Consider the following 15,427-nt stretch of genomic DNA (forward strand, 5'->3'; position numbering starts at 1 on the left):
AGTGCATCACATTAGTAGTCTCTACATTGCTATAGTGTTTATTACAGCTTTGAAAGGAACAGTATCTTGATCCTGTTTTAAAACTAGGAGGAAGAAAAAGAAACAGTTGCCCGTTTAGATAACCGACTAGTGAGGTTACTCATGTAGGATAAGAGTTCCCTATTAAAAGAAGAGTTTTATTTCAATAAACTCACTGTTTTATATTATAATCATAAAGGTGCTATGTGATAATTCCGTAGCCCTCTTTCAACACCTGGACTAGGAAAGGGGTCACATGGGGAAGCTGCTTCCCCATCATGCAACCCATGGGACTCTCCAGCTTCAAGACTCCTAGGGCACGTGACATTCTCCTAAGTTTTAAAAACAGACACCTCCACCTCTGGTGTGTTGTTCCACAAATACAAGGGTTGGCTGATAAACTTGCCGAATGGCAATAAGTGGACACAACAGATTTTCTTCTGATGATATTCCTATCATAAATGATTCATAAACACGCAGGGGTCTCCCTAAACCAGGGGCGTAGTCAGACAACAGATTTTGGGTGGGCCTAGGCAAGAATTGGGTGGGCACCAAGTGTTCTAACCCCCCCCCCCCCCCCCCCGAAAAAATATATCTCAGCTGGTGGGAAAACGCTTCTTTCCACCTTGGCAGCAGGCATGCACTGAAAACTGAGCATGCGCAGGTGCCGTTGTCATGGAGAGTAGCGTTTTCGTTACCATCAGGGGAAAATCTTCAGCTGGCGGAGCTTGGGATTCCCTCCAGTTACCACTAACCATATGCTACTGTTGGGTGGGCCTGAGCCATAAATGGGTGGACCCTGGCCCACCCAAGCCCACCTGTGGCTACGCCACTGCCCTAAACTCTAAAGGCCTGATATTCAAAGCTACAGAAGGCTTACATTGCTTCCCACTGGAGTAGCCTAGTGGTTAGTGAAATGAACTTTGATCCTAGGGAACTGGGTTTGATTCCCACTGCAGCTCCCTGTGACTCTGAGCAAGTCACTTAATCCTCCATTGCCCCAGGTACAAATAAGTACCTGTATATTCTATGTAAACCACTTTGAATGTAGTTGCCACAGAAAAGCAGTGTAGCAAGTCCCATTTCCCTTCCCTTACGTAGGGATATTCTACTGCACTTAACTAGCACTAAATATCAGGCCAGAACCTGCATAATTTTTTTTTTTCCAAAAGAGTCCCTGAGCTCCTTTCTTTCCCCAACCCCACCCACAACAATGCCCCCTTTTTCCCGCTCCCTTACCCAAGCCTGTGGCAAGAACTTCCAGAAGATCCCCTTGCTGTCTAGGTAGGCCCCTCTCCTCCTGGGCCTACCTGTATCCCTGGTGGTCCTGCAGGGTCATTGGGGACAGGCGTGCAGCCCCCTCACTCCTGTCCCTTGCGGCAGCTGTCCAAAATGGCTGCCATGACCTCTCATAGCAGCTTGTGGTACTACATAAAGTACTAAAAGCTGCTGCAAAAGATTGCAGTAGCCATTTTGGACAGGCACCACAAAGGCAGGAGCAAGAGGGCAGTGCTCTAGCCCCCCCCCCCCCCCCCCCCAACAACCTCACTGGACCACCAGGGGATACAGGTAAGCCTGGGGAGAGGGCCTATCTGCATGGCTGGGGGTCAGGGGGTCTTCCAGGGTGGGTTCTGGCCAGCAGAGACACCAAGACAGGCATTTTTGATATGACATCCAAGTCGGACTTAGAACATAACATAATATAAGAACATCAGTGTTGCCATACTGTGAAAGACCGAAGGTACATCAAGCCCAATATCCTGTTTCCAACAGTGGCCAATCCAGGTCACAAATACCTGGAAAGATCCCAAAACAGTACAATACATTTTAAGCTGCTTATCCTAGAAATAAACAGTGGATTTTCCCCAAGTCCATCTTAATAATGACTTATGGATTTTTCTTTTAGGAAGCTAGCCAAACCTTTTTTAAACCCCACTGAGCTAACTGCTTTTACTATATTCTCCAGCAACGAATTCCAAAGTTTAATTACTCGTTGAGTGAAGAAATATTTTCTCTGATTTGTTTTAAATTTACTACTTTGTAGCTTCACTGTGTGCCGCCTAGTCCTATAATTTTGGAAAGCGTAAGCAAGCAATTCACATCTACCCATTCCACTCCACTCATGAATTTTTAAATCTCTATCATATCTCCCCTCAGCTATCTTTTCTCCAAGCTTAAGAGCCCTTGCCACTTCAGCCTTTTCTCATAGGGAAGTTGTCCTATCCCCTTTATCATTTTCGTTGTCCTTCTCTGTACCTTTTCTAATTCCACTGTATCTTTTTTGAGATGCGGAGACCAGAATTGCACACAGTAATCGAGGTTTGGTCACACCATGGAGCAATACAAAGGCATTATAACGTCCTCATTTTTGTTTTCCATTCCTTTCCTAATAATACCTAACATTCTATTTGCTTTCTTAGCTGCCGCCACACACATAGCAGAGGCTTTCAACGTATCATCAGTGATGACACCTTAATCCCTTTCCTGGTTGGTGACTCCTAATGTGGAACCTTGCATCACATAACTATAGTTTGGGTTCTTCTTTCCCACATGCATCACTTTATACTTGCTCACATTAAATGTCATCAGCAAATTTAATTACCTCACCAGTTACTCCCATCTCTAGATCAATTATAAACATGTTAAAAAGCAGCAGTTCCAGCACAGACCCCTGATGGGGGAAAGAGGAACCCAAACTAAAGCTATATGATGCAAGGTTCTACATTAGGAGTCACCACCCAAGAAAAGGATCTAGGTGTCACTGTTGATGATACATTGAAACACTCTGCTCAGTGTGCAGTGGTGGCTAAGAAAGCAAATAGAATGTTAGGAATTATTAGGAAAGTAATGGAAATAAAATGAGAATGTTATAATGCCTTTATATTTTTCCATGATGCAATCTCACTTTGATTACTGTGTGCAATTCTTGTCACTGCATCTCAAAAAAGATATAGCAGACTCTGAAAATGTACAGAGAAGGACGACGAAAATGATAAAGGGGATGGGACAACTTCCTTTTGAGGAAAGGCTACAGTGGCTAGGGCTCTTAAGTTTGGAGAAAAGATGGTTGAGGGGAGATATGATGTCTATAAAATAATGAGTGAAGTGGAATGGGTAGATGTAAATTGCTTGTTTATTCTTTCCAAAAATACTAGGACTAGGGGGCATGCAATGAAGCTACAAAGTAGTAAATTTAAAACAAACAGGAGAAAATATTTCTTCATTCAACATGTAATTAAACTCTGGGATTCGTTACCAGTGAACGTGGTAAAAGCAGTTAGTTTAGCAGGGTTTAAAAAAGGTTTGGATAATATCGTGAAAGAAAAGTTCATAAGCCATTATTAAGATGGACTTGGGGAAAATCCACTGCTTAATTCTAGGATAAGCAGCATAAAAGCTGTTTTACAGTTCTGGGATCTTGCCTGGTACTTGTGACCTGGACTGGCCACTGTTGGAAACAGGATATTGGGCTTGATGGACTTTTGGTCTGTCCCAGTATGGCAACACTTAAATTATTATGTTCCCTCCTTGCCCCCTCCCCCATGCAGCAGGGCTGACGAGAAGGGTGGCAAGGGGGGTTAAAAAAACAATGAACTCTCCAATGAATACAGAATTGTCTTTCTGCTAATCAATATGATTCTCCTAGGTATGTCAAATATTTTGTGATATCTGAGAAGCTGCCTGAGTCCTTTAGCGATGCTGCTCTTACCGTCCATCCATGGATCACTACAAATGTTTTGCTTGTGTGGTTGAAGTTGCAGTTGGAGACTGTTTCTGCTTGACCAGGGAGAAGATAGCAGGTGTCATCATCTGGTACCTCAGCTGTCCTCAAAGCAAACTTGCTCTCAATTTGACTGTAGTCATTGACTTTTTCTGTTGGGCTGCCTGCAACAAAGAAAGCCACTGGTGAGGTTTATGTGAGCTGGATTTACATGAGACGAATGGCAAAAAAGACAGGAACACAAAACCAAGTTAATTGAAATAATTGTTTTTTGTTACATTTGTAGCCTGCATTTTCCCACGCATGGCAGGCTCAATGCAGCTTACATGGGACAACGGAGGGTTAAGTGACTTGCCCAGAGTCACAAGTTGCTGCCTGTGCCTGCAGTGGGAATTGAACTCAGTTCCTCAGAACCACCACCCTAACCACTAGGTGGCTCCTCCACTCACCTCTGGGCTTTGTTTCAATTAACTTGGTTTTATATATTTATATATTTTATCTGCTTTAGTATTTTCTAATTACCATAGTAAGCAGATTTTTGCCTATTTTGTTCTTTTTTACAATCCATGATTCACACACTTTAATCAAGATAAAAGAACCCGGGAACGGAGAAACACGACTTGATGCGGTACAAACCACCATGGAATCACACAATTACGGGAAAATATACAGATGCAGCCATTTTGCTGCTGCGCCAAACGTAGCTGCAGCATGTGGTAAACCCATGCACTACAAACAGCACTGCCCATTTTTGAGCACAGCTTAGTAAAAAGTTCCCCTTACTTGGGATTTATTAACTACCTTTACAATGAGATTTGTCCAAAGTGGTGTACAGTAGATACAGTTTAACATTACATTTACAATTTTGTTAACAGTATAACAATAGTAAAATGACCAAATAGCAGTTTACTCGATGTGTAAATTGTGTTACATAAGTACATAAGCACTGCCACACTGGGAAAAGACCAAGGGTCCATAAAGCCCAGCATCCTGTCTCCGACAGCGGCCAATCCAGGCTTCAAGAACCCGGCAACCCCCCCCCCCCCCCAAAAAAAAAAATTAATAATGTTCAATGGACTTTTCCCTCAGGAATCTGTCCAGGATGGTGTGGGGGGCGTGTCTTAAGATGGCGGCATGCTGAGTTCTGTGAGCGTGTCTCTGCTATGGTTTTCTGAATTTACTCCTTTTTTCTTCGTGACAAGATGCCCCATACCAAACGTAAGGGGATTGTAAGAGCAGCAGCCTCGACTGCTCTGACATCTTCCCCGGTACAGCAAACTATGGAGAGATACGCTACAAAACCACCTACCCTAAATACCGAGAGGGGCCCCGCTGTCTCGGTGGGTGAAGAATCCCTGGGAGACTTGGGGCTGGAAATTTCACTCTCCCCTCCGGATCTCAATCCCCCGCCGCTCCCCGAAGCATGTCTATCCCGACGCGATCGACCTGACCCGGAAGTGGTTGAAGGTATGACGGCGATTCGAGGAAAGGGAGAAGCAGTGCATGAGGGAGGCCCGATTCTGAGTGAGTCAACGGCTGAGCGTTTTGCTCCGACAAAAAAAAATAGCGGCTGTGTCACTGGAGAGCATTTGGAGTGCTCTCCAGCGGGTAGAAGCGACGGTTGCCAATTCAGCGAAAGAAATAAAAGAATTAGTAAGTACAGTCGAAAATCTTTCCATATCATTTAATGCTGCAAAACAAGAAACATTAGAGCAAATGGGTGCTCTTAAGCAAGATGTTGTTAAATTGAAGGATATTTCAGCCTCAATTGTAAAAGATAATTTATCTACACAGCGCAGATTAGAACAATTAGAGAACTTTAACCGTAGGCTGAATTTAAGACTCTTGAATTTTCCGAAGGAACTGGGAATTAATCCTCAAGATGCCTTTAAAGCATATTTGTTGGAAGTTTTAAAATTTTCCCCGGAAACTATACCACCATTGAATAAGGTTTATTATATTCCAACAAAAAAAATCACCTGAAATCTCTGCTGAAGCTATCCCAGATGAAAACCAAGAAGAACCTTTGAATGTATCTGAACTTTTAGATTTAACATTGAATGTGAACTCTGAAAGAACTACCTTAATAGCATCTTTTATTTTCCAACAAGATGTCGATGCGGTAATGCGTATTTACTTTAAAAAAATGCAAACTTTGTTTAGAGGTAAAAAAGTCTGGATTTATCCTGATATTACTAAACAGACCCAGGAAAGGAGGAAATTGTTTTTACTTATGCGAACAGATGTAATATCTTTAGGTGCCTCCTTTTACCTTAATTACCCATGTAAATGTGTTATTAAGTATATGAGTTTAAAATATATCTTCTACCAGCCAGAACAGCTGAAAGCATTTATAAATATGAAAAAAATTGGTCAACCGCCGATCTAGATGAGATAATATGAAATAATTGGATAGGTTGCATGCTAAGCATATTACCACTTTTGAGCTTTTCCTCTTTTCTTTTAGTAGTTTTTCTAAATTAGACTAGCCCCCTGCTTTAGTGGTCTAAAGAAGAGTAAAAGATATAATTTCCTTGAATTTTTTTTTTGTATGTTTATGGAGAATTTATCTCTGTATAAAATATACATGTCTGTATTTCCTGTTCAAATGTAACAGATTGTTTAATTTGATTTAAAACGAATAAATAAATAAATAAAAAAAGGAATCTGTCCAAACCCCCTTTAAATTCTGTAAGGCCAGCTGCTGTCACTACATTCTCCGGCAACGAGTTCCAGAGTCTAACTAAACGCTGAGTAAAGAAAAACTTCCCCTATTTGTTTTAAATCTACCATATTCTAGCTTCATTATGTGTCCCCTGGTTTTGTTGTTGTTTGAAAGTGTAAACAAACGCTTTACATCTGTCCGTACTACTCCGCTCATTATCTTGTAGGCTTCTATCATATCACCCCTCAGCCGCCTTTTCTCCAAGCTGAAAAGCCCTAACCTTCTCAGCCTTTCCTCATAGGGAAGTCGTTCCACCCCCTTTATCATTTTCTTCGCCCTTCTCTGCACCTTCTCTAATTCCTTTATATCTTTTTTGAGATGCGGCGACCAGAACTGGACACAATACTCGAGGTGCGGTCGCACCATGGAGCGATACAACGGCATTATAACATCTTCGTGTTTGTTTTCCATCCCTTTCCTAATAATACTCAACATTCTGTGCGCTTTCTAAGCCACCGCAGCACACTGAGCAGACGTTTTTAACGTCTTATCAACGATGACTCCCAGATCCCTTTCTAGGTCGGTAACTCCTAACGCGGAACCTTGCATGACATAGCCGTAATTCGGGTTCCTCTTAACCACATGCATCACTTTGCACTTGTCAACATTGAACTTGCATGCCCAATCCCCCATTGCATTGCATTGCAAATGATCCTATATAATTGGGGAAATTACCAACTTGTTAAATAAGGATTGGTGGTGGCAGAATATAAGTTCAGTCTATAAATATGAGTTCATGGCTGCCAAAAAACAAATAGGCATATCAAGATTAGAGCGATTTGGCAGCCAGTTCAGGAGTATATGGATGCTAAAGCCTTTACACAGTGAGAGTTTTGCAGATGATACAGATCTCATGATGTGTATCAGATTGTTCATGTTGAATGTCACCTCTGTACCACTATAATAGGTGTGTTGAGTATTGCATTATTTTTGTTGTTGTTGTTGTTGTTGTTCTGATTTTTGTTTTTTTTTATTATTAACTTTTCTTTATTAATTTCAAATTAAACAAAGATAAACCTCTTTGAATAGATACATCCAATTCAAACAACAGAATTAAAAGGAAATAATCTATACATTGATCTTATATTGGAAATGGATTTTATAGTCCACTAGAATGGTGGTATAAGGAAATCAAGGTGGTTTGAAAAACCAAAGGAAGTTGGCATAAGCAAAGTAATTAAATGAAAACAAGCATTAGTTTCTAAATTTTAAATTTTTTTCAGGACACAAGGTTTGGAGTGGAACCTGGTTCCTCTTCATATCAAGGAAGGACCGCAATTGGTCAGGTTCGAAGAATATATATTTTTTCTCCTTGAATATCAGCATACATTTGCATGGGAATCGTAGCTGGAAGACCGCCCCTATATTGAGGAATTCTTGTCTCATGTCCAAAAATTTTTTCCTTCTCTGTTGTGTCCATCGTGCAATGTCTGGAAATATAGAGACTTTACTTCCCTTGAAATCTGGATGAATGTCTTTAAAATAAAGTCTCATTAAAGATTCTTTATCTTGCAAAAAAACAAAAGTAACAATTAAGGTTGTTCTAGTCTCTGTATTACCCATCGATTGCTCTAGAAAATTTGTTAAGTCCAAGATTTCAGATGGATTAATCTGTTTAAGAGTATCCTGTTTTGGGGTGGTCTTCATTTCCAGGTAATAAATTTTTTGAAGTGGGGGTAATGATTGATCAGTATATTTGTATACCTCTTTTAAAAACTTCACAAACATGTCCTTAGGAGTGACAAATTTGGATCTTGGAAAATGTAATAGTCTTAAATTCAGGTTTCTTGACAAGTTTTCAAGGTTCTCAAGCTTCCTATGAGTTAGAATTCGATCCCCTGAAATTAATGCTTGTTGTTGAGACATTTTCCCCATTTGTCCTTCCAAGTCAGCTTGTTTTTTCAATAACCCCTCAGTCTGAGATTTTAGTGAATTTATCTGTGCAGAATTATTCAAGGAGACGGTAATAAATGAGGTACAGACCTTGTGAAGTGATTCCAGGGCCATCCAAATCGTCTCCAGCGATACCTCCTGGGGTTTAATCAGAGGCTGCATCGCCAGAACACAAGAAGTTACTTCTTCTTGTGTAGTTGATATCGGCGAGTCCTCTAAGATTTCCCCCGACGATGTTCCAGTCATTCGCTGGGCTCCTTTTGCCAGCCCCAAGCTTACATCGGGCATCGCTACTGCTACCGGAGCGCGCCACTCCTTCGAATCTGCGCTTCTGTCCGCGATCGGCACAGCGCTTCCGGGTGCACGTGGTGGCGTTGGGGTCAACGGTCCCAGCGGGCTAAGCGAGAAATCGCTCTCCAGAGCGGGGCTCTTCCCAGCCCCGCTAATGGAAAGTCCGCGTTCGGAGTAGAAACCCAAGATGCAGGCAAAGACTGCTGTCCCGGCAAGGAGGTGCCCTGCTTCGGGAGAAGTGGTCCCTTCGGCTTGCCCTTCCTTTTCGGCATTTTTCATCGAAGAAAAGGTAAATTATGAAGATTTATCGGGAGCGTCTTAGTCATGCATCCTGTTTGGTCGCCATCTTGATGTTGTTCTGGTTTTATAGAGTATGTAAGCTAAAAGAAAGAATCACATAGAAAAGTCTCCATGGCAGAGAAATTAAGTGAGCAGCAAAAATGGCCTTGGGAGTCCTTAGTAAAAGGGGGCCTGCGCTAGCATCAGAGCGTGTCTTTGGCAGGCGCTAAGGCCCCCTTTTACCGCAGTGGGTAAAAGGCTGTACATTTTGGGGAAAATGAAATGGCCATGTGGTAAGTGAACCACTTACCACATGGCCATTTTGATGGGGAGCCCTTACCACCACCTATTGAGATGCTGGTAAGGGCTCCCACGCTAACCCAGTGGTAACCAGGCAGCACACGGCACTGCTTGATTACTGCCAGTTAAGTTCTGGCGCTACAAAAATAGCGCATATTTTTGTAGCACCGGAAATGGTGAACACTAGGTGTGGGAACTACCGCCAAGGTCCTGCGATAGCCCGGCAGTAACTCCAAATTGGCACGTGGTAAGCCCGCGGTGGGTTACTGCTGCTTTGTAAAAGGGCCCCTTGGTTGGATAAGATCAATGAAAACTGGGTGGGGAGTGAAATGACTGAACCTGAGATTTGATCAAGCACTTTTCAGCTGGTTCCCACATTAGAAAAGTTATACGGTCATTTATTAACCGCATTTATGAAGGTGCCTACTTTCCTTTATAGAATAGGTGTCAATCAGGCACCCACAGGGCACCTTGTTACAGAGTTGCCCTTAGAACCACAAATGCAGGGGTAAATCAAAATTTAAAATACCAGAACCATACACTATCAGGTTCATTTTCAAAAGAGATAGATGTCGAAAAAGTGACATAAGTCTCATTTGGATGTTTATCTCACAGAAATGTCCAAATCAGTATTATCAAAACCTCTTTTTGGACGTCTTTCTCTGAAGACCATCAGAAGGACGTCCAAATCTCAAGTGGCCATGCCAGGGGCATGTTCAAGGCGGGATTTGCCCCTGGCACGCCGACTTCAGATTTGGATGTTCAAGGCAGGACTTAGTGTTCCTAGGACATGGACATCTTTCATCAATAATGGAACAAAGCAAAGACGTCCAAAACTAAAATTTAGGTGTTTTCAGCTAGACCTGTTTTTATTAAAAACAGCTGCAGTTGGAATTGAACCCACTTCCCCAGGATCAAAGTCTGTTACACTAACCACTAGGCTACTCTTCTACTCCACACAAGAGGTGCCCCAGATGACCACTGGAGGAACTTGGGGATCACCTCCCCTTACTCCCCCAAGTCACAAAACATTTTTCCAAACAGCACTTTCAAAAGGAAAAGATAGACTTTTTTTGTAGAAAATGGCCTTTCCTGTTCTGATTTTGGACGTTTTACAAAAAAAAAAAAATATATATATATATATATATATGGTAAATAGTGATTTAACATGGGTAAAATATGTTGCCTTCCCTCAATATAGCTAAAAGCTGCATGTAGAAATGTGTCCACGGTGTATTTAGATTGGGGGGAAAAGCAGCAAGCATACATTGTATTTTCAACAGTATGAAGGTCATTTACTAACAGTATATTATTGCATGTAAACTACCACTGGGACCATTGCATGAAATATGCCCTGCAGTAAATAACACATTGCAACTCCATTAGCATGCTCCAGTTTACTTGTCTGATAGCTGACAAGTTACCCAGTTCCAGGAGGAAGACCTTGTTGTGGCCAATCCTGATTTTGAAAGTTTATCCCAAAACAGTGTGGGATTTGTAGTCCCCGATTCTACTCATCAAAATCAGTACTGTTGGGACCATGATCTTTTCAGCAGTGCATCCTTTTACATATTCATTCATTTTCTTTAAAAAGAAAACAAAACTCTCCCAAGCACTGCTCTTCTAAAGGCAGAAAATTCCCACGCAGCAATTACTTTCCAGCCTTTGTAGTACTGGAAGTGTTAATAGCGCCAGCACCCTGCAGTACTGCCGATGTTTTCAGTCACCAGAGCCTGAATACTGCAATAAAAGCAAGTACAGCCTATCTGGCTCATTTTCCCCTCACTCACATGTCACTCACAATCAAAGCCCCGCCCACATTCCCTCCACACAGGCACAATAAATCTATCACAGAAAGTCAAGTCCAAGATTCTAACCAATACGATCTTCCCTGCTCCCTTACAACACACATACGCATGCTCAAAATAAGAGGCAGGCAAATGACCATGAAAAGATCATACCATAACAAAAACACCATAGCATGCTGAATAGTTATTTAGACAAAAGAGCTTGTAGTGAAAAGCAGGCTGTAAAGTCTGCTGAACTAAAACTGATTTATCTCCATACGGTAATAAATAGAAATAAAACAAAGAAAATAAGTTGATACCTTTTATTAATCGGACTTTACTCTCCTCCATACAAAATGTCTGTTAGAAATATGAGACAAACGTTGCATTCAAGCATATATGCTGAGGCTGTACTTTTTGTTTTGTATATTAGCAGTACTTTAGCTTTCATTTTAAGGTAAGTTTCTCAAACTCTCCCCAGTGTTACCAGAACATTTCAGCTTTAGATTCTAATTCATTCATTCTTTCTCTCTCGTCCCCTTGGCTGCCCCCACCACCTCGATGTAAAAAAAAAAAAAAAAGTCTCACGGCTGATGGTGGCTCCTGTGAACCCAGACATTTTCTGGCACAACTAGCAGGAAGTCTCACTTACTCTTATGGAAAATAGGAAAATGCACACTTTCAGGAACTACTTACAAAATACATTTATACTACAGAAGAAACTTTTTGCATAAACATGTATTTAAAAAGAAAGAAAGAAAGAAAGAAAGAAAGAAAGAAAGAAAGAAAGAAAGAAAGAAGGCTTCCTTATGACAAAACCTATAACTTTTTTATTCTTCACAGAGTCCTGAAGACATATTCCTACTCTTTTCTTTTTTTACTTCTGAACAGTCAGACCTAATTGATCTCTCCCCTAAATAAAGTCATAAGTGAAACATGTTGACAGTGACAGCTGCCATAATAACTGCATATGCTCTTCTGAGTGCACCAAAATATTGCTTGAACTATTATTTTGCTGAGAAGACACAGGGTTCTAAGGAAAAAAGGTGTATTCTTTTCCACAGTTAACACTTTCCTATGGGATTGTACTTCTTTGTTGCAATGAAACAAGTTTATTTATTTTTTTTATCACTTGTGCTTAGCGGTGATTTTCTACCAGGTTAGGCCGGGTCACTAACCTGGAATGTTTTGGAACTTGCGCCCTTTTCTCCAGTGAAAGGAGGACTTTTTTTTTTTTTTTAAAGAAATGTTTATGTTTTAGAAAATTACCCTGCTTTTGCCTGTAATTATATCTTAACCTATATTTATTTTATTTATTTAGATTTTGCTCACACCTTTTTCAGTAGTAGCCCAAGGTGAGTTACATTCAGGTACACTGGGTATATATCAGTTTAGCACATGAACAATATTCTGGTTCTCAGTGTCTTATAGATCATTTAAAGTTCCTCAGAATAATGTGACCAGATAGCTCCACATTAAGATGGGCAGGCTGAATGATCCATCCAGCTTTTATCCCATTGCATCTGTAGTTTTACAATTTCCATTAATCTAAGAACAGCGGAACTGTCAATGCATAGATGCCACAGAATAAAAGAAAGCTATCTGGCCACCTTACATTACAAAGGTAACACACAGTGATAATCCAAAATGTATTACACAAATGGATAATAATTACTGGCCAAATGCATCAAAATAACAAACAGTAAATGAACCCTTTTCATCTACAGAACTGTCATCTGTTTTTCAATAGTAGCTTAGATTGGATTCCTTGGACAAGTCACTTAACCTTCATGGTCTAAGGAATTTGTGAGCCCCCCAGCCCTGCCACTAGGTAGACTAGGGGCCCGATGCTCAAACCTCCAGCACTAAAGGCAAGAGCACACATCATAGTGCAAGGACAGTGCTGAAAACTAGCCCCCAATGCCCAAAGCAAATGGGATACCATGTTTATGTGCACTAGTAAAGTGAGACAAGGGGGAGGAATGCGACTGATGCATGCACAACACAAGAGCTGCACTTACTGTGAAACTCCTCTGTGCATGCGCCAGGCAAAACAGGAAGTGCAAGACCACATCAGCACCCTTCCCCCATACCACAAAATATAACCCCCCCCCTTTTTTTTTTTTTGCTGTTTAAATCCCCTAAGAGGCTCCCACCCAAAGTGCAGGAAAACAGGCACCAATGACCGCTCTCAACCCCGGCTTTGCTCGCACTCATAAACATGTTTTTCTCACTATCTGCACGGGCTTCTTTCTCCTTCCAAATAAAGAGAAAGGGAATGGGACTTAATATACCATCTGTGGGTTTTGGGGTTGTTGGGTTTTTTTTGCAACTACATTCAAAGCAGTTTACATAGTACATGAGGGTACTTATTTGTACCTGGGACAATGGAGGGTTAAGTGAGTTGTCCAAAGTCACAAGGAGATACAGTGAGAATCGAACCCAGTTTCCCAGGATCAAAATCTACTGCACTAACCACTAGGTTACTCATCCATAAAGCCAAAAACCAACAATTTACCGTGAAAAATGCGGAATAAATCATCTCCTCAAAACCCAAATGCCATCCCTGACCTAGCAGTGTGTTTTCAGCTTTAAGACCAGCATTAATTTTTGCACTGTCTTCTGAGCATTGGAGTGAATATATAATCACTTGATTTGAATCCATTTCAATGCATTTAAATATAATGTGTACTGATCTTCAGTGCACACAAGCTGTCAGTCACTAGAGCATTCAAACACACTGTCAATTGTTTCTTTCCTTCCCTACTTTCTAGGAGGCTGAGGAAAAGGGAACCGGCCAGGTATAGAAACATTCTGCAAGGTGGTAGATTTCCAAAAGCAAAGGCTGTGGGGAAATTAACTAATTTCCACCTTTTGTTTTGCTTATTTCCAAATATAGGAGCTAGCTCTGTGGATGCCAGTGGGTCCTGAGCATCCCCAATATTAACGAAACGCCTTCATTGTTTGTATCCAAAGAATAAATGTGTATTGCTATTAGCATCCCCAATTTTTAACATGTTAGCACCTTTATTTCCAAACACACAGTTTACAGAACCGCCTGATCGAGGCAAGAAAAGGGAAGGGGAAAAAAAGATAGGGCTGGTGTGTGTAGAAAGAGGCCATCAAAAACCCAAACAGCAGTCGCCGGAGGCAGAGCGCGCAAGACACTTGGGCAAGCTCAGGACAAACTTAAACTTTCCAAGGGAAGAACGGGTGGGAGGGAGCTGGGAGCGTACAGCGCAGCCAATGAGGCGATCACACACCGAACTTTAGCCAATGAGAGGGAGGGAAGCGGCTGCCGGGCGGGAAAGAAACCAGGGGTGACCTTGGCTCAAGTTCCATTCATTCTTACGCTCACGTGATCTCCCGCGTGGAGGTTACTCTCGGTCATCTCCTCCCCGGCACAGCAGCGCAGCGTTGTTGCCCGGGAGAAGCAGCAGAAAGGATTTACAAACTAAAAGGCACTCAAGCAGAAAGAACATGAAAACTTCCCAGAGACTTAATGTAACTCATTCAATTCGAAAAGGAAAGAAATGGGGAAAAACATGTAGAAATGTAATATGATTGCCAGAAGGAGAGGGGGGGGGGGGTGTAACAATTTATATCTAAATTAGGCGATCCTCAATTAATAAACTAGGCTCATTTTGTGCATTCATATTTTCCTGTCGTACTAGTCCTTTAGGAATAAACACAATGGCATTTGCTCCTCAGTTCGGACACAGACACACGGACTTACTTGAAGTAGGTGGTTCAGTGGTTGCGAGAGCTTGGTTGAAGGCAATGAAACAGTACATCCAGCACACACACACAGCAAGCATTGCTCCTCTAACTCCTTTACAAGAATGCCCCTGATCGGTTACAAAGACACACACGTTGTTTTCTACTGCAGTGAAGCAGAGATAGATGGCTTTATGCAGTTTTCTGAAATTAAAGTGCTGAAAAGTTAAAGTGCAGAACTTTTTCCTCCACAGGAGAAATCTGGATCTGCCACTGTCCCGGCTGCTCTCCTTATGTGTTCAAGTGAAATATGCAAATGCGAAGCCTGCCCACCTATCGACCATAAAAAAAATCATACTTTAGTAAGGGAAGGGGTGGACCCTAAAGCACACTTCTGACAATTGGGGGGGGGGGGGGGGGGGGATTTTCGATTTAGGTAGAGAGTTGAAGGGGAGTTACTGTCAGGTAGTGTCCTCAGATAATTCACAATCTTAATAGGGTATTTCGCTCAAGATTAACCATGCTATCTGCCACAGGATTACCCATTGCATTTTCTCATGAGCCTTGCTACAGATATATATGAGACGCCCTGTTCCAAGACCACGAAGGGCTGCTGAATGGAGTAGGATTTCGTATTTCCTCAGCTCGCCGAGTTAATCATTATGCAGATGGAAGAGAGAGATTGCTACGACTAAG

General features: G+C 41.7%; 1 protein-coding gene across 1 annotated transcript in view; it reads right to left on the reverse strand.

The window, feature by feature from the left end:
* The window catches only part of LPL (lipoprotein lipase), a 44,981-nt gene extending 29,952 nt beyond the window's left edge, over positions 1-15,029 (reverse strand). The window contains exons 1-2 of the mRNA XM_030194501.1: positions 14,751-15,029; positions 3,728-3,903 (exon numbers count right to left, since the gene is read on the reverse strand). Coding sequence (XP_030050361.1) covers positions 3,728-3,903; positions 14,751-14,832 — 258 coding nt within the window. The 5' untranslated portion in view covers positions 14,833-15,029. The remainder of the gene's footprint in view (positions 1-3,727; positions 3,904-14,750) is intronic.
* Between the last annotated feature and the right edge of the window lie 398 nt (positions 15,030-15,427).

The sequence above is a fragment of the Microcaecilia unicolor genome, chromosome 2 (assembly GCF_901765095.1).
Source record: "Microcaecilia unicolor chromosome 2, aMicUni1.1, whole genome shotgun sequence".
NCBI lineage: Eukaryota > Metazoa > Chordata > Amphibia > Gymnophiona > Siphonopidae > Microcaecilia > Microcaecilia unicolor.